Below are 19119 nucleotides of genomic sequence, written 5' to 3'. Positions count from 1 at the left end.
CCATACCTCATTATGGAGAAGATCAACGATGTCATCTACCGAATAAGCAAGATTCCGAGGGGAAAGCCGATGATAGTACACCATAACCGGTTGGCGTCTTTCGAAGGTGACCACAACGTAGATGAAGAAGTGGAAGTAAACCAAGTCCACGATGTGTCTGACCTCACGTTTGAGGAATTCATGGGTGCCTATGGAGGTACCGGTAAAGCGAGACATGGTGTTACTACTGAAGAAAAGCAAGATCTACTCGCGCTCCCCGATGACTACTCGCTGGCCCTTACCATCCCGGCCAGTATCAAAGACGCACCAGGGTTGGCATCCGTCTTTCGAAGGAAGTTTGGTCGAGTTGCAGAACTTCAATGCCAAGTGCCAGCTCCCGGTAAAACCTTGAAACTCCAAGATGCATCACGTTACCTTTTCTACCTGGTAACAAAAGACACTGCCCGTGACCAACCTACCTACCGAGATGTATGGGAAGCCTTACTTCAATTGAGAGAGCACGTACTGGAGTCCGACGTGCAAAAGTTAGCCATGCCAAAGTTGGAGTGCCGCCAATTAGATTGGAGGGTTATCCGAAATATGGTGGAAGACACCGAAGTCCAGGTGTTAGTCTGTTGCAATCCGCATAGTTACTGGTGCGGAGAGAAAACCGTCCCTTGTCATTTTTATACAACTGGAAGTTGTAAAAGAGGGTCCAGTTGCCGATACCAGCATACCGTTCCGGTTCCAGTCCCGACAAGGTTCCAGGAGGAACAATCTTTTAAGAGGGGGGCAATGTTACGATAAATTCTGACCCAAAACAGATGCCTACCTGACACACGATGGGTCCCCCTTTGTAATAAAAACAACAATTCGAACCTTCTGGAGACAAGCCGATTTAACCAAACCGGTTCTGAGAACAATTCGCCGCTCTGTCTAGAAGGCCGTAGACGTTTCCAGTCTAACAGTAGTGAATATATAACAGGACTTTTTGGAGAATAGAAAACAGTTAATTCTGAAGACGCGCTCGCGATAAAATGTTACGTTCGCTTTTTAATAAATTATGTATATTTAGTGATAAATAAATTAATATCAGTTATTGTGCTTTTTAATGAATTAAGATAAGAACAAGACATTATAAATTAAATAAACAATTAATAGATTCACAACAATATCCTCGCCGTATGGAATGGATTTTTCTTTTAACCAATTTTGTAAAACTGCTTTTCTGTCACTCATATTAGGAATTCGTTCAACAAGTCGGCTATGATAGGATGCATTGTCTAATACTACCACTGAATTAGGTTCAATACGCTGAAGAACGTTTTCGAACCATCTTTCAAAGCATGTGGCGTCCATGTCGCTCATGATAGTCGCCTGTTTTCTTTGATACAAAAATGAGAGCACTATTTTGCAGAAAACCTGTATCACTACCGAAATGAGCTACAATAAGACGCTGACCTTTGCCTGATGGTGCTCGTAATCCTGTTGATAAGCCTTCTATAAATGCTTGACGAGCAGTTGTTACAGTCGTATCATGCCAAATTTTGGAAACTGTATGACCGGCATTAATCCAAGTTTCATCAAGATAATAAATTTTTCTTTTGGAAAGACGATAATCTCTAATAGAGCGCAAATATCTTCGTCGCCATGCTACTATTTCCTCTTTATCTATTAAAATTGATTTTCGAGATCGTTTCATGTAACGAAAATTTAACTTCTGTAGAACTTTTCTTAGCGTTTTGGCGCTCATTTGAGGAATCATATTGTTTTCCAGTAACTTGGTCCTAACTGTTTTGATTGTTGGGGGCTTATTTTCTAAAAAGAATGTATGTACAGTCCTCCTGATTAAATTCAGTTGTGTTTCGTCTAGATCTAGAGGTTTTCGTCCACGCTGGCGAGTTTTTGGCGCTCTTAAAGTTGCTGTAATTTTAACTTCACGCACAATCCGTTCCACTGTCGAGGCTGACACCCCTGTTAAAAAGGAACAGCGATCTACAGCGTCCGTTGTAGAATGTGTTTTTTTAAGTTCATCATACACTTTCCACACGATTTGTTTCTCAGCTTTTGAGAGAGGTTTGTGTCGATGAGATTTTGTGGTACCTGCGCCAACAGCTGCATCCATTTTTATTCTATAAAGACGAAAATATACTTTCGTTAATATTGCAAAGTTTTATTTATTATATGTTTTAACTTCTGTGTTTAACAATGTAAATGAAATGACAATTATAGTATTTTTATTATAGAGTGTTGCTTTATTACCCAGGAAACTTAAACAAAAATTGAAAAAAGCCATAATGAACAATATTTCTTATCGTTTTTAACAGTATCCGGGCCCCTTATAACATTATTGGCTGAACCATGTTCCATACACTTTTCGAAATTTTCTTGATTTTAAAAATTAATTATTGATAATACAATAATTATTGACTTTTTCGATTAAAAATCTAAGTATTAATGGTTTTACTTCATTACAATATAATAATTAATTCTTGATTTTTTTATTACAAATCCAAGTCTTAATCGTTTTGTTTTAAATCTTACAATGCGTTAAATGTGTTTACTTGTCATTTCATGATTTCATTTAAGACAAATACGGCAAATCAATAGATTTAAATTTCACAGCTGTTTAATTTACTCACCTCGAAATAATATTCTATCAACAATAATAGTCTAAAATAACAATAATAATCTACGAGTTTGCAGTGAAAACTTTCCGCTGTAATGTATCAAAATTCACTCACTTATTTGCATTAATGCTCATTAAAATTTGCATTTTGCATCAGCTCGATGGTAAAAATTCAAAATATTTTGATCCGAGTATCCTATCGACAAAAATCAAGATGCGTTTTAAAGGTAAAGAGTGCAGTTTTCGTATGCAATGTTTGTATTTTACCGCAAATGAACTCAGTTTTTATAGAGGTCGTTAAATAAATAAACGTGGCGCGATTTTTGCCATTTTTTATGATTCTCATGAGATCAATACGATGTATCCCTTTCATTGACCGGCCCCTATGGAGTTTCCATAACTAGAACCTAATCTTCAAAACCTATAGCATGAAATTTTAATTTTCAGTTTTGTCAACAAATGTCAGACATTTGAAATATGCTTAAAAAACGCTGAATTTAAACTTTCACATTATAAACAGTTTAAAACTGCTCTTTTTAAATTACACTAGTACGTTTTTCAAAAGTACTTAACTTCTGTTATAAATTACAGTAAAAATCGTCTTCTTGAAGGCATTTCCCGTGACGTGCGAGCATTTGTAACATAAAAGTTTAAATTCTGCGTTTTTAGTCATATTTTAAATGCCTCATATTTGTTGAAAAAAATCAAAATCAAATTTTCATGTTATAAGTTTTGAAGACTGATCTCTAACAATGGAAATTTCACCACGACAAAAGTAATAAATTTTATTGACCTCAAGAGAATCATAAAAAATGGTAAAAATTTATTTATTTATAGTTTATTTATTGTACAGCTTTATAGAAACTAACTTCTTTTGCGGCAAAATACAAAAGTTGCATACGAAAGCTGCACTCTTCGCCTTTAAAACGCATTTTGATTTTTGTTGATAGGACACTTGGATCAAAAGATATCGATTTTTTACCGTCGAGTTGATACAAATTTTATTTAACATTGAATTCGCGCGCGGAACTGACGTTCTGAAGCGTTGTTTCTGAGAGAACGGTTCATTGTACGCAAAAAATGCTAATAAACATTTTTGTTCAAAATTAACTCGACTATATTTTTTATTTGAAAAATATTTTTCTATGGCGTACAGATTCTTGGTAAATCGATTGTTTTCCGTTTTTACCCCCTTACGAAGGGGGTTTTAGAGGGAAGTCCTGGGGTAAAAGTGGTAAACTTTTTTGCGTCTTTTTGGGGTCCCAAAATTGATATTCTCTGCAAAGTTCAGCTTGTTCGTATGATTTTTAGGGGTCAAATCTCTGACGACGGGACTAAAGATCGAAGGCTGTTTCGAAATGCACAAAAGAATAGATAAGATTCTTATCTACTACCTATCACCTTTACATGGCCACTCTGCTTAACTCTTCAACTTTTGATTTTTGATTTTTATGTGTTTTATGTTTTTAGTTTTATTTTAATTAAAATTACATATTACAATAGCTTCAAAAAAATATATCAATTATTTTTAGGTTCCGGATGCACAAACTTACGTTATGGTTTTGAGACCACAAACTCCTAGCATTATGTTGAACGGAACAGGAAACATGGCAAGGAAGTATGAAGACTTCAGAATGGGTGTACGAGTTCTCGCTGATATACATATAACAGGAGAACAGAAGTTAGACAAATGTCAATTGACCATCTACCCCAACCTCAATCCGGATCATGAAAATTTGAGTGTGTCTGAGGAAATGCTTAAACGCTTAGGTAAGTTGTAGTTACATTGTAATTGTACAGAGTGTTTTCATATTAACGCTAGGAATTTGACTATTACAGACCAAAAATTAAGAACGGAAAAATTTCTGATCTTCGCCGTTATTTAGACACCCTTAAAAAATTAAGCAACTTGGTTGCCAACTGATTATTTTAATAAAAAAATATCATTGACTTGAGATATCGCACGAGGAAAATTAAAAAATGCTCAAATTAGTTACCTCATATTTTAATAGATTAAACGTATACAGATCTTTAATATATGTGAATTATATCTTTTTGAAAATAAACTTTGGACTTTCAAAGGCCTATAAGTAGTTCCACCTCTAAATTCAAGATTGTGTTTCTTTTGAGCTAGACTTAGTGTAGGTGGACGACTTGCATAATTTTGTAGAAAATTTAAACCACTTATTTCCAATAACCTTTGTTCGAAAATCCTTACATTTATGAATTAAAGTGTCGGTGATTCTTGAACTGTTTTTAATATAGGTACCTCTATCATTTCAAACATAAAGTTTAAAGTTTTTAATGGAGGAATAAGTTTTGACAGAAGAAAAATTACAAACAAATCTCAAAAAGATACAGAAACCATTTAACAAAACAGCTTCCACTAAAGCTGTACATTGTTTCCGGCAATTATAACAGCATAAATCTTAAAAAAAAAAAAGATAACTTGAAGGCACAAAAATAATATTAAAATTTGAATAATGAGAAAACTAGTTTTAAACAAGATCGCTGGTATCTACTTTGACATTGTGAAAACTCGAAATTCGCAGTGTCAGTAATCACCATTCTTCATCTGTATTTGTTTAATTTATAGTATTCCGCTTAATTTCATGGTTTTAAATTTTATGAGCAGACAGGATACGTATTTGTATCCTAGATTGAGACAACCGTTATTGAAAGATCTGCAATATAATTTAACTGTGAACATATTTTATATTTAATATATGAAGATCCTAGTTTCTCATTCTTTATTGGTTTATTTAATAAGGACACATCTTTCAAAAATATTTATTCCTTTTTGTTTTAGGAATGGCTGCTAGAATTTCGAAAGACGGAGTAACTATTACCGGATCTGACATGGTCTATAACTACCAACAACTATTGCGCCAAATTGTCTACACTAACCGCAAACCTGCCTACTACCTCAACAGGGTTTTCAAGCTTACTTGCTCCGAACTAAATGGAAGATTTACCTCAAATGAATATGTTCAAACTGTAAGTTATCTTACTTAATTAAATAAGTTGTGGAAAATCATGTTTTAACAGGTTCAGTGCCACGTAGGTACACCCAATTGGGTGGACACGAGTACCCTTCGCTGGTGCCAAGACAAAATCTTGTGAGCTGCTTAGGAGTGCCAGAGCTATATTTTCTTTATTTATTATCACAGAACAATTTTACAAATACCATTCGGTTTCTGGGACAAGCAAGTACATTAAAACTTATATACAAACTTATATTTATTTATTCGAATTATGAACATTTTCAAAACATTCAAAATATAAAAATGTTTTATATGGGCATGTATTAAAAAAAGTGCTAACTAGCTTGTATTCACTTTTGGCTACTGTTATACCAGAAACAACTGAAATTTTCTAACAGCAGTATTTGCAGTTTTTTTAATTTTATATGTATGACCGCTTTGATCATAAAGTTTAAAAACTTTATATCGTATGTATGTGATTTTCCTGGTATATATTGTTTAAAATTTAGTCTGCCAGTAAAAGGTACTATTTACTAATCAATTATTAAGTTTTCGCCAGGTGTTTTGGTACATTGAAATTTTTTTTGTATCAAAAAAAATAGTGGTTGAATCTTGCATAATCTGTGTCCTTCGACATCTTCCCTTAATTTCTAGTCAAAAAGGAACATTTTATTTTTATATATTCTATTATTCGACCAATACGATTGAATCGGGGTCATTTGTACCAGTCCCATCCAAATCTGAAGACCCAAGAATATTTTCATTTCTTCGACATTTGTATTTACCATTCTTTCTACCTCTACTACTTCTTCTTACAGTATTATTTTGTAAAAACTTTTGGACATTTTTGTTTGTTTCTCTTACCATCAGTTCAATTACATCCTCTGGTAAAAATAACTGAAAATAATCAGTAGATTTTGCAGTTTTCCATCAAACAAAACATTTATTTTTTCCCGGCTTATTATAGAAATTTTTTTTTGATTGAAATATGTAAGTTCACTTAACTGTTCATTGCTGGCATTATCAATAACATCCTTAGTTTCAGATGTATATCAGTGTCACTGTTGTTATTGTCATTTGTTCCTTCAACGTGCTCATCTCTAACTACTTCTCGAAAAGGATAACTTACGCTTTTTACATTCCATTGAAGTAAATTTTTTTTACTGTATCCATTTTGTGTACACTTTCATTTAAAATTAACGGTTTTTTTTGTAATGCAAATTTCTGTTATTTCATTCTACTTTTGTCTACGCATTCGGTCAAAACGTAGTATAGGGATCTGTAATATAAATACGTCATATTTTTCGATTTGAACCACTAGACAGATTATGTCTTCCCACTAATTTAATTACTAAATTATTTTCATACAGCCAATTGGGTAGACACAAGCAAAAATTTGAGTTTTGTTGTCTACTCATTTGGGTAAACATCCATAATATTTTGAGTTTATAGAAAAAAAACCGCTTGGCACTTAACCTGTTAATAAATAATGAACCTTGGTTCTAGAACTCTAGAGGATAGAAACTTCATAATGTTATAGTCTTCCCCCTTCTGTCCATAAATAAGCTGGAAAATAGTATAGTTCAGATAGTCTAGTATCAGCTCTTATAGTTAAGTAATTAATGCAATCGAGTTCTACTCTAATGCCGTTTACAATGTATTATATAGCAAAGTTCGGGTTTTTTGTTAAGAATGCAGTTTTCTAGTAAAATAGTACATAATATCAATGAAAAAATCAACTTGCTAAAAAAATTTAAATATATGACCGAATTCATTAATACGCCTTGTCTCCAGATCAATACGCCTTTGCCATGATGCAAGTAGGCCCGCTGAGCTCTCTAATTTTAAACAAAAAAGTCGCATCCAAAACGGTTACCACGAAAATCACATCAATAGGAGCATCCACAGACATCAATCTCCCACTCAATAAAGACAATATTTACCCCCCAACAAAAACTTTCATCTTTTATCCGTTCAAACTACACGGAGTTTATGACATTCCTGGTGCAGACTGTCCCTGATTCTATATAGGCCAAACAAATCGTAGAATCCAAAATAGGATTTATGAATTCCGACTCAATTTCAGCTCTAGTTCAACACCATCTTCATACAGGTCACAAAATGGATTTTGAAAACTCCAGAACCATAGCCCCCATCCGCTTCTATATACCAAGAATTATCCGAGAAGCTATAGAAATGAAAAAAGGCCAAATTGTCTCAGTAAAACAGATGAGAGCATACGGTTACCTTCTACTTGGAGACCTCTCATAAAGAAAATACTGCCCGCTCCACCCGTCAATTCAAATCCTACTGTCAGAAAGGTTCGCGCCAATCCCCACGCCAACCTCCACCCAAGCCACGTCACCATCGATGGTATAAATGACCCGTCCTCATTAGTGATCCCCAATCCTTGATTAGTTAGTGATCAGTGTAGTAGTGTCTGGGGGCTCGGGAGACTGAGACCTCGGAAGCCCCGAAGAAGACATAGAAGAGGATGTCGAAAGCTCGGCGCAATGATAATCAACGCGGTTCAACCCGGAAGACTGTTGTGTTTAACATTAATTCCTGTAGTAGTATTAATCTTATTAGCTCTAGTATATATATATATATATATATATATATATATATATATATATATATATATATATATATATTATTAATACTTTTTATTCATCTTATTAAATTTATCCCTATATATTATTTGCCAGAGGTAAAGTAAAGAAGAAAAAAAATTAGAAATATAGTGAGAGGGGAAAAATATAACGTTTCAATATTTCAAAATAAGAACAGAGACTATAATCTATTCACACTTAAGGACAAGCGTACTTAAACAATTACATGTGAAAAGATTCTGGTGAATGCAATCAAACACAAACTTGTCTTAAATGTAAGACTGGTCTCCTACCCTATATATATATATATATATATATATATATATATATATATATATATATATATATATATATATATATATATATATATATAAGAATAAGAAAAAAGATATATATATATATATATATATATATATATATATATATATATATATATATATATATATATGAATGTAGGATAGGAGTAGTAGGAGATAGATAGGGTAGGAGACCAGTCTTATGTACATTTAAGACAAGTTTGTGTTTGATTGCATTTAAGTACGCTTGTCCTTAAGTGTGAATAGATTATAATCTCTGTTCTTATTTTTAAATATTGAAACGTTATATTTTTCCCCTCTCACTATATTCCTATTTTTTTTTCTTTACTTTACCTCTAGCAAATATGCAAATAATATATAGGGGTAAATTTAATAAGATGAATAAAAAATATTTTCACCTGCTTCAAATGATAAAGTATAAGCAAGATCTGTACAAGATACTGAAATATCACAAGCTTCTCCATTGTAAACAACAGTATTCAAACTCACCGTCACTCGTTCAAAAAGAGAACAGTACCATTAAATAGTCAAAAGTAAATAATTAAATTTAATATAAAAAAAAATTTAAAAATTCCTTTATAAAAGGTATAATATGTATGAATTTTTAAATAAATTTTTTGTGATACATGGTATACAGCCAACTACAGGAATTTAGTTTCCTTGTGGATTTTAAATTTAATATGTCCTAAATGTATATATTTTTACCATTATATTCTTTTTACGTTTCAGCTAACCGTTATTCATCCCCAGCCTAAAGAAACAGTCGCGCATGCTACAATTAACAAACATAGTGTAGAAATTCGTCCTGCCTCGGTAATATCCCACGACTACATGGCCTCTGAACATATGAACCTCGTAGCTACAGGTGGTTCACACGCCGTTACTATCATAGTAGTAGTGTGCGTCGGCTTCTTACTTTTTATGATCGTTTTGGGTGTCATCAGAATCAGAGCTGCTCACCATAAAACTTCCAACGAAGAGGCGCAAGATGGAGAGATGACCTGGGATGATTCTGCTCTCACTATTACTGTTAACCCTATGGAGGTACGTATACCATCAATAGTATTTTATTCGGAACCCTTTATAAATTAGGTATGCGCGTACGTGTTTAAAAACTCATACAACTGACACTAGCCAGTTGAAATCAGTGGCGTAGCGCGCTAGTTCTCTTTTACTTTATCTTTAAAACGCGTTTTTAACAGCTACCAACACTAATTTTCTAGGATTTTTTCTTAAGCCATCTTATATCATCATAATTATAAAAAATAGTTCTTATTTTATACACAAAAAACATTTATACCCATCACGAGCAGCGTATTTTATGTAAAAAATAAATGAACGAAATTTTTGTTAAAAAATTAATTACCATTAATTTAATTAAAATTATTTGCGGCCACTTTTAGACTGACAACCTGTTATCAATGTATTCTCCTATCCTTAAGTGTATTTAAAAATGTGAGTTTCATTAACTACAGTACATTCAACCAACTTACACCTCTAAACGATTAATGGAATTCTCAGAAAACCTTTCGTTGTAGTAAAAGGTACCGTAAACTGCACTGGAGTTCTCCATAATCTTTTTAATTACTTACTTTTTTTAGAATATTTTTGCCTGTACTATCAGTTACCGTTAATTTGTAAAAAATGAGGGGCAAAAATTCAAATGGAATTTTAAATATTATTGTTTATTTGGCTAATAATGAATGTATAAATATAATGGTTAACCTGCTGTACAATTATTTTGTAAATAACATTAAAATAGTGTATTTACTACTTACTGATTATTTAAATTTATAAATCATCATCATCGTCACTAAATTCCCTACCGCTATCATTATATAAATCTATAATCACCGGATTAATTTCACTAATTGTATTTTCCCGGATCCACCACTCTTCTATTAATTTTTCACATTTATTTACAGTTTTGGCCCATATTTCTGGAGTTGCAGTTTTAAGAGCTTCTTACCACATTTCCCTAACTGCATCGTCACTGTATCCACTGCTTTCAACGTGATTATCATATTACGTTTTACATATACCCCAGATGTATTCGATGGAAATAAACTGGCATTGATACGGCGGTAACCGTAGTACTTGATGTCCATAACAATTTGGTCAACTATATTAACTGTTGGTTTTTCATTACGTTTCGAAATTTCCAGTAACTCTGATTTGAAGGGGCGTATTCCGGAAAATTAATATTATTTTTAACTAACCAATTGTTTATGCTCGGTGCGATCCACGACTGTTTTGGTTGTTTCTCCAAAATCTCCGAATGGTAAGGTGCATTATCTAAAATTATAACTGATGGTTCACTCAGACTAGGTAACAGTTTCTCCTCAGGCCATTTAACAAACATATCTGCATTCATATTTTCATGGTAATCAACAGATTTTGATTTTGAAGAAAAAATCAAATCTGCGTTTTCTATAAAGCCTCTTTTTCCCTTCTGCATGAAGAAATATGTGTCTTTTGCCTTTGCTATCTGTGTGTTTTATTGATTTTATGCTGTCGTCTTGCCAAATTATTTTTATTCCACCCTTTGCAAATATCCATGTCTCATCTAAGTATACGAATGTTGCATTTTCAGATTTAAGTCTAGTGTATTCTCTCAAAAATTTAATTCTTTTGTGAACCACACTACTCTTTTCGCATAAAAGTAACCTATTATTTTCTTTTTTGAATTTAAATCCTAAATCTCTCAACACTTTCCAAAGGTTTGTCCTCTTAATTTCAGAAACTTGTCTTTCTCTTATTTTAGCCAGTAAAGTATCTAAACTGATATGTTTATTTGCGAATTTCAAATTTTTCTCCATCAGATAAGTCAATGCTTCTAGAATGTTTACGAGTTGTTTCCTTGTCCTTGTGATACTCAGTCACAGTAAGATCTTTTTGAGAATCTCTGACAGTCTTTATTACAGTTTTTAGCTTACTTTCACTTATCCCGAGTGCATCACAAACACGTTGATTTATACATAATAATAACTTTAAAGGTCCACCATTATTGTCTTTTTCCATGGTAAAGTATTTATGCACATTTGCAATTAATTCATCAATATCCAACTTACGTCTAGGCATGATGGTCACTTGAAACTACACGTTTGAATTAGAATATACTGAGTTTAGATCAATATGACAGAAACTTTCTAACTGTTGCGCTTGAGAGGTAAAGTATAATATAACTGCTTACAAAGATCCTAAACACATTAAGCAAATTGGCCCAAAGATCATTAGAAATACCGATTATAATTTAATTACATTACATTGTAAATGGTTGGAAACCATACATAAACAAATTAAAATGTTTCCCACAATTATTTAATTTTTAGTACTAGTATTTTTATTTTAAAATAAAAAGTTATATTATAAAAATATATATTATATATAATAAAAAAAGTTATGTTATAAAAAATATATTTACCAAAACCCTAACTTTAACCCGTAATAGCAGACGTCTCAAAAACGGTACACTCTAACAGACATATGGTCAAACTAACCACCACTATTTAAATCGACAAAATGTTTTAGTTTACTCCGAAGTATTTTTTAACAAAAATTAAAATGATATTTTAGTACTTCGTATATCTACTTTGAATATAAATGATCCTTAGCAGGGTACTATTTGTTTCAGAAAAAAAAATGATTAAACAAGTAGGTTAAATAAATTTACGTTAAATAACATTATGCAAGAATACCGTTTATTAAAAAAAATGTAACAAAATATGCAAAACTGTGAACAACGGGTTAATGACACATTTATTTTATACCTAAACTTTAGGAAAGTGTTAAACATTATGGAGAACACCAGTGCAGTTTACTACAACGAAAGGATTTCTATGAATTCCTTTAATCGTTTAGAGGTGTAAGTTGGTTGAATGTACTGTACGTTATGAACATAGTGATCTTGCAGTGAGATCTCGTACTATAAGAATTGGTTAATCGCACGAATAATTGCTGGAGTCATTTTCAAGCTTTGGGTTTGGTCACCAGTCGATTTTACAAGAACAATAGTGGTAGCAGTGATATGAACTGTGGACTCGTATGACTAAAGCCCCGAATTAAACCCAAGTTCTGAATATGACTCCAATGAGAGTCAAAAAGCTCGCAACCTGACCAAGTCCAATCAGAAAATTGAGTACGTGGGCTATAATATTATGTAGAACATTAACTATATTACATACTTTAAATATTTCTTTATTCATACAAATTCCTTTTAGAACGCTGAAAGAAAACTGGAAGGAGGCCAAACAGTGGACTACAGTGACAGCGAGCAGTCAGATTCTGAGAGTTCCTCTGATGACGACAACATGGATGGACCGTGCAGAATTGCCGACTCTTCTGATGAAGAAGATGAGCAACCGTGTCGCATCAGAAAACACGACTATCAGAACGTCAGTCAACTAGAGTGGGACAATTCCACTATGTAAAGTCAAAAAATGTAGAGGATTGTTCATTTGCGGATGAATTTTTCAGATAATGTCACATAAGTAAATGTTTATATTTTAATCATACATCTCTTGAGATCATTTGATTGCAGAAATGCGTATAACTTTGTGGATGAAGTACAAAAATAGTTATAGTACAAATACATAAGAGACAGTGTCTGTTTGTGTAGGTTTTTAACCTTTTGCTTTCAGAACTTTTACAAACCATGACAAAAGTGTAACATTTAGAAATGAAATCTCATAGGAATTGGTTAGGATTTAGTTCATGAAAAAATTTAGTTTTTTTACTGTGTACAGTAGCAGAGTCATTATCAAAGTTTATATTCAATTTCTATTCTCAAATGATCAAAGAGGAACCCAATTTTAAAGCTATTCCGTTTAATTGCATTTTCCAATATGAAAATAAAATACCTCATCCGCATATGTTCATCAAGAAAGTGAAAATGAAGGTGCGAAGCGTTATTAAGACGCATGAAGTGCCATATAGTGCACTAAAGACGCCGTACAAACCACAAGCAAACGTTTGCCTAAAATAAACAATAAACAGCTTCGAATACTGTACTAAAAACTGGAAAATAACTTTTAAAACACATTATTGTCACTGCGAGTACATAAATTGTAAATAGTACCCAAATCTTTAAAAATGTTCGATACTTTTAATGCCCTCAAACAGATTAAGTAGATAAATAAAAGTACTGTAATAGTTATTCTAATAACTGATATAGTTTTAAAAGTTACTTCAATTACGTAATATTCGAAAATCGCGCTCAAAAACAAGTTACACAAAATCTCACTTCAAGTGACAGAAAAATTGCGTTCCAATGTTACTTACGAACAACGAGCTCCAAGAAGAGAGTTACTCGACTCATTCCAATTTTACATTATAAGACAGTCATATAGAAAAATCTCGCTTCAAAAAGAGTATACATAAATATATATATATATATATATATATATATATATATATATATATATATATATATATATATATATATATATATATATATTACTTGTATGTTTGAGAATAAGGTTATCGAACTTAATCAAATGTTGGTGTTACCTATATAGTACCTAAAACTAGGCAACCAATTCGCCACGTTTTTCGATAAAAGTTGACATTAACAAGTAAGATTTGTAGAATACACGGAAATAACGTATTTTTCGCCGAATCACGATCTAGAATGTTGTATTGGCGTCTCAAAAAGAAAAGTGTTAGTTAAAAGTACCAATATCCAGTTGTTCGTATATGTACTATTTCTATTTGCGTAAATGCTATGCTTGAATGCCTACTGGTTTGCTTGGGTTGTGTACGGCGTTTGATATCAATAAATTAATCGTCCATATTTGTTAGAGATATATATACAGGTTGTTGTATATGTATATCCATACACCCTTTTTAGCTAGTAATACATATTTGATGACGCTGTTTACACCCTTTCCTGCTTGTATTTTCGCCTATCTTTTAGGTTAACGGGCAGCCAGTTTTATATTAGTAAGTTTGTTATATTTTAAAATTTGTTTATCAGTCAAGTAACCGAATATTGTTCCACTTAAACCAGGATACTCAAAATGCAGCTAATCTCTAACAGTATTAAAAACAATTGGTATTTTTTAAAGATATTTATTTCATTTATTTATTAGTTTATTTCATTTGCAGTCGTTTGTCAGCAGCTACATGGTGAGTAGTTGTCTTCAGGCTTCTATCTGTTCACTTTCACTGGCAGTAAGCTATACATAAAACATGTGACTCCTGTCAAAATCAAGTAACGGATGTGACATAACGACTATCAAAATCACAGGACATGTGTCGTGTGAAAGCTGCCATTGAACATAGTATCGGCAACTTGAAGTTCTTAAGTCTATTATCTTAAATAATAAAATGATGGACAGAAATATAATATTATTGGAATGTTCACGTCTAGACATTAAGATCAGCCTATTTTTGCAATAACATGGTGAATTGTGTTCAGTGGTCTGGCTATTCTCGGTGAAATGGTAAACTTCGTAAACTGAATTATACGTAAATCGTACGACGGCAATCAAAGTTACGTGAAAGGTGTTATGCTATTGCTTCCAAAATCACCTGACAGCTGTCACCGAACGCAATAGTGCTAACCTAAAGTTCTAAACAAAAGTAAAAATTTCTGTTTATAATCATTCAGCAGAATGGTGATCAGTTTTAGATCAATATCTTTGGAGGTTTGGGGTATCTCACAAAAAAATTAAAGGCAGCTCGCTACTAAGCAGCTTCAAGTATTATTTAATTGAAATTATTAAAAAGTATTATAATTTTTATTTTATAATAAAAATATTTATACAAATAAAAGGTTATTAAGAGGAATAATCGTTCAGTTACTTCTCATGCTCATTGTTGCCGGTAAGGACATTTTTTTGACATGTTTTTAATGTGTGGAAGTATTCAACTTGATGTTTTGATAAACAAAATGTTTACTATATTAATTGTCCACCCTACCCTTTTTACTATTAACCAGTATTTGTTTTGAAGCCTAATCAAAGGCCTATCGGCAAAAACTGTATATTATCTTCTGGCAAGTTTGTTGAATTAAAATTTTAACTTATTTCTTATTATACTTAACATTTAATCTTTTACCTTTTATTAGTTTTTTAATCGTATTTTAAACTAACGAAGTATTGTTTTTATATAATGATTATGTATGCGCTTTTTTGTACTTACTTCTTATTTTAGGTTTACAAGATTTTTTAGTTTCTCCTATTGCACCTTTACTGTTAACAACCTCGATCATATCAATTTTTTAATAATGTGCAATCAATCATGACTGGTTTGTTTTGTGTTTCGAATATCGTTACAAATGCCGAGTCCACCGCAATAGAATAGCAATCGAATACTTGAGTACAAACTCGAATTTTGGACATTTAATTTTAATTTTGGAGGAATATGTCTCATTACAACTATTTATAATACAAGAATACTGTTCTATTCACAATTAAATATGTGAAATTATGTTTTATAAGTAATTTGTGCGTAAAATAATTTGAGTTTAGATTTGGCTGAAATGAGTTCGTTCACTTATGCTTACCTTAAAAAAGCTCTGTTAATTCAAATTTGTAAATATGAATAGGCCTTTGTGACACTGGACGTTATTGAGGGGGTATACTATGTTCAGTTCTAACTGTGTTTAGAAACGAAATCGATTCAATACATGCAGTCGCATGTCTTAATTCGTTTTAACTACATATGAATAAACACGCTGAACTTTCAGAGTATAGAAATGACATTTTGGACTATCTAGAAATAAAAAGTTTTGTATATGATTACGTTCTACAAACAAATTGAACGAAGATTGTTTCTAAAACAAGGGAAAATAGTTCACCGAATGCTAAAAATTTCAGATTAATGAGCTTAAAACATATTCATTCATTGTTGAGTAATATGTGAAGTGGACTTTACATAGTAATTCATTCCTCGAAATGATTCATCAAGACCTATTATGGAGCATAAGTCTCCTCGATTACCGTCGTTACTACCCTTACTGCCACTTTATACTTCTATGCCTAAATGCCACTTCTATACCTTCGATGGTGATGTGACTCGCTGACGTGGCGTTTAGGTTGGGAATGGTGTAAATATTCTTTACAGAGAGAGGTGAATTGATGAAAGAAACGGCCGATGTTTTATTTCGATTAAGGAGAGGTCTCCATGTTAAAGATAGTCTTTTACCGCCATCTCTTTTGTTAAGACAATGGGACGTTTTCTAATTAAGGGCTTCTCAAATAATTCTTGGTATATAAAGAGAAACATTAGAGATGTAGTGGGAATGAGAATGTTAGAAGAAATATTAACAAATACCTGTTAACAGGCATCATGTTACACGCATCCAGCACACCATGTATTAGTGAAAAATGAATGATAAGTTCCAACAAAAGTCTATAAATCTCCTTCGTGGATATCAAAGGGGATATCATTAAGATAATACGAATATCCAATTTTCTTTCTAAGATATACAAAGAATTAACAGCATTTAAAAGAGTAATATAATAATTTATTAAGTATAATAAATAAATAATAGTCTCCCTTTATACCGCTAGTGTTGCTTTGGTATTATAATAGCAGGATAGTCTGCTATCTCTTGGGCCTACGGTACATAAATAAATATGTAACCCTATTTTTGTTTAATGTATTATTTAATAATGATTTTCTGGTTAGAATAATAAAAACAATGCGGTTGTGATGTGGTTGCGGCAGTTTTGGTTTGTGACGTTATTTGAAATTGTAAAAGTAAATTTTCTACAACTTTTCTACTTAGATTTGGTGTTTCTCTTTCTCTCGCACAACATATTTCTCTTTTGGTTCGGAAGTAGTAGTCTAAAAAGAATGTATATATAAGGTTTTGCAGCTAAAATAATATTTTTTTGTAAGTAGATAATGGTACTTAAAATAAAATAAAAGTATACAAGATAAAAATAAAACGGTTATTTTTATTTTTTCTAAAATGATTTGGCAATATTATATACATTAGTAGATTAAACAAGAGAAAGATTATATCATATGATGCAATATTTAGTGTAAAATTCTGTTTAATAGATCGTATGATTTGTTTGTAAGAGTGTCGCAGTTTAGGAATTAGTAGCTGTGATGTCAAAAATAAGAAAAACTATTTAGGTTAGAACAATCAAGCACTACTTTATCTATGCTTTTATTTGATATTTTCTAAGGCGTTTTACAAGTTTTTTCTCTCAAGGTCGCAGGTTATATCTACAAATCCTATAAAATGTTGAAGAGTAGGAATATAGTAGAGGAGATATTGTAACAGGGTGTTTAAAATTGTTTCATACGTTTCTTAATACGATGTTCACGTGTTACTAGGCATTCAGTATATTTGTAAATAACTGTAGATAGATTATTTTTGATAAATTTTGTATTCGATTTTATAAATTGTTGAAGCGCTTCTTCTTCATTACGTTTTGTTTGCATATTTTATGAAAAGACCTAACGCAAGCCGAGTAGAGTTAGTGATGACCGGATCAGATTTGTTTCAATCAGTGAGTCGGAACTGTTAATTGTTCAAAACGGAACCGAGTACCAAAACGGTTATAGGCAGGTTGGATGCACTCATATAATATTTTGATCTACTGAGCAGTATCACTGATTTGGTGCTGTCGCAACGAATCTTGGATTTAATAAGGAGTTAAGGGATATCCAAAACTTAAAATTATAAGCAGGTCATGATTCGTGATTTATGGTATTGTATTCTATGTATAATATAATACGTCTAATAATTAACTTATATGAATTGGAATTTACATGCAAGCTCCCAATTTAAGAGAACTGTTCAACCCAGTGATGAAATATAGAATTTATTGATTTAATGAACTAAGTCACTGATTCGGTTACACTGCAACGAATCTTTGATCCAGTGACTCGGATATGCAAAAATAGTTAATTCTATTAAGAAAAATAAATTGTAAGCAGGTTACTGATTTGCAATCTATTACCTATAAGTAATAAATAAGTATAATTTAAATTGATTAGATAAAATTGAGCTCCGTGATCGAATTGAACAAAATTAAAAAAAGCTTTTGGATATACTCCAGAATGCTATGATTCATTGAACCAACTCACAGACTAGATTTTCCGGAACGAATCTTAAAATGATTCGAACTGGTCATCACTACGTAGAATGATGTCAGTAGCAATAAAAATTTGTAAAACGTCCCCAACTAATCTACTTCAGATGAAATGACACTATTTTTGACAAAATACGTAACAACAAGAAACTGTTACATTCCAATAATCGTAATGATATTTATTTGTATGTGAAAGTTTATATCTTATTGATAAATGGCTTTTTTGGTGTGTTAAAAAACAGAATCAAATAATTCGAATGTCTTTAGGTGTTGAAAACCACAATAATTATGTAATACATGAATGTATAATAAATAATAACTAAATATTTGTTTTTTTTTCAATCATTATCCCTTGTTAGGTCGTTCAGTAGTGAGAACGCCCCAGGGACTGCTAAGGTCATATTTTAAGGCGTATATTATTTTAAGGGTTCTAATGTTATTAGAATTTGAAAGATCATACATTAAGCTGAATTCTCACTACAATCAACTAGGACCAAGTAGTGATTTTACTTATTATACATGAGCGTCCCACGTTTTACTTAT

At 32.0% G+C, this 19119-nt stretch overlaps 1 protein-coding gene across 1 annotated transcript in view; it reads left to right on the top strand.

Annotated features, from left to right (window-relative positions):
• Positions 1–18902, top strand: part of Cals (calsyntenin 1) — a 457567-nt gene extending 438665 nt beyond the window's left edge. Inside the window, exons 11-14 of the mRNA XM_072526238.1 lie at positions 4141–4378; positions 5418–5605; positions 9251–9565; positions 12742–18902. Of these exons, the coding sequence (XP_072382339.1) occupies positions 4141–4378; positions 5418–5605; positions 9251–9565; positions 12742–12951 (951 nt within the window). The 3' untranslated portion in view covers positions 12952–18902. The remainder of the gene's footprint in view (positions 1–4140; positions 4379–5417; positions 5606–9250; positions 9566–12741) is intronic.
• The last annotated feature ends 217 nt before the right edge of the window (positions 18903–19119 follow it).

The sequence above is a fragment of the Diabrotica undecimpunctata genome, chromosome 3 (genome assembly GCF_040954645.1).
Source record: "Diabrotica undecimpunctata isolate CICGRU chromosome 3, icDiaUnde3, whole genome shotgun sequence".
NCBI lineage: Eukaryota > Metazoa > Arthropoda > Insecta > Coleoptera > Chrysomelidae > Diabrotica > Diabrotica undecimpunctata.
Note: the sequence above shows the minus strand (reverse complement) of the source record. Positions and strands in the feature narration are given on the sequence as shown.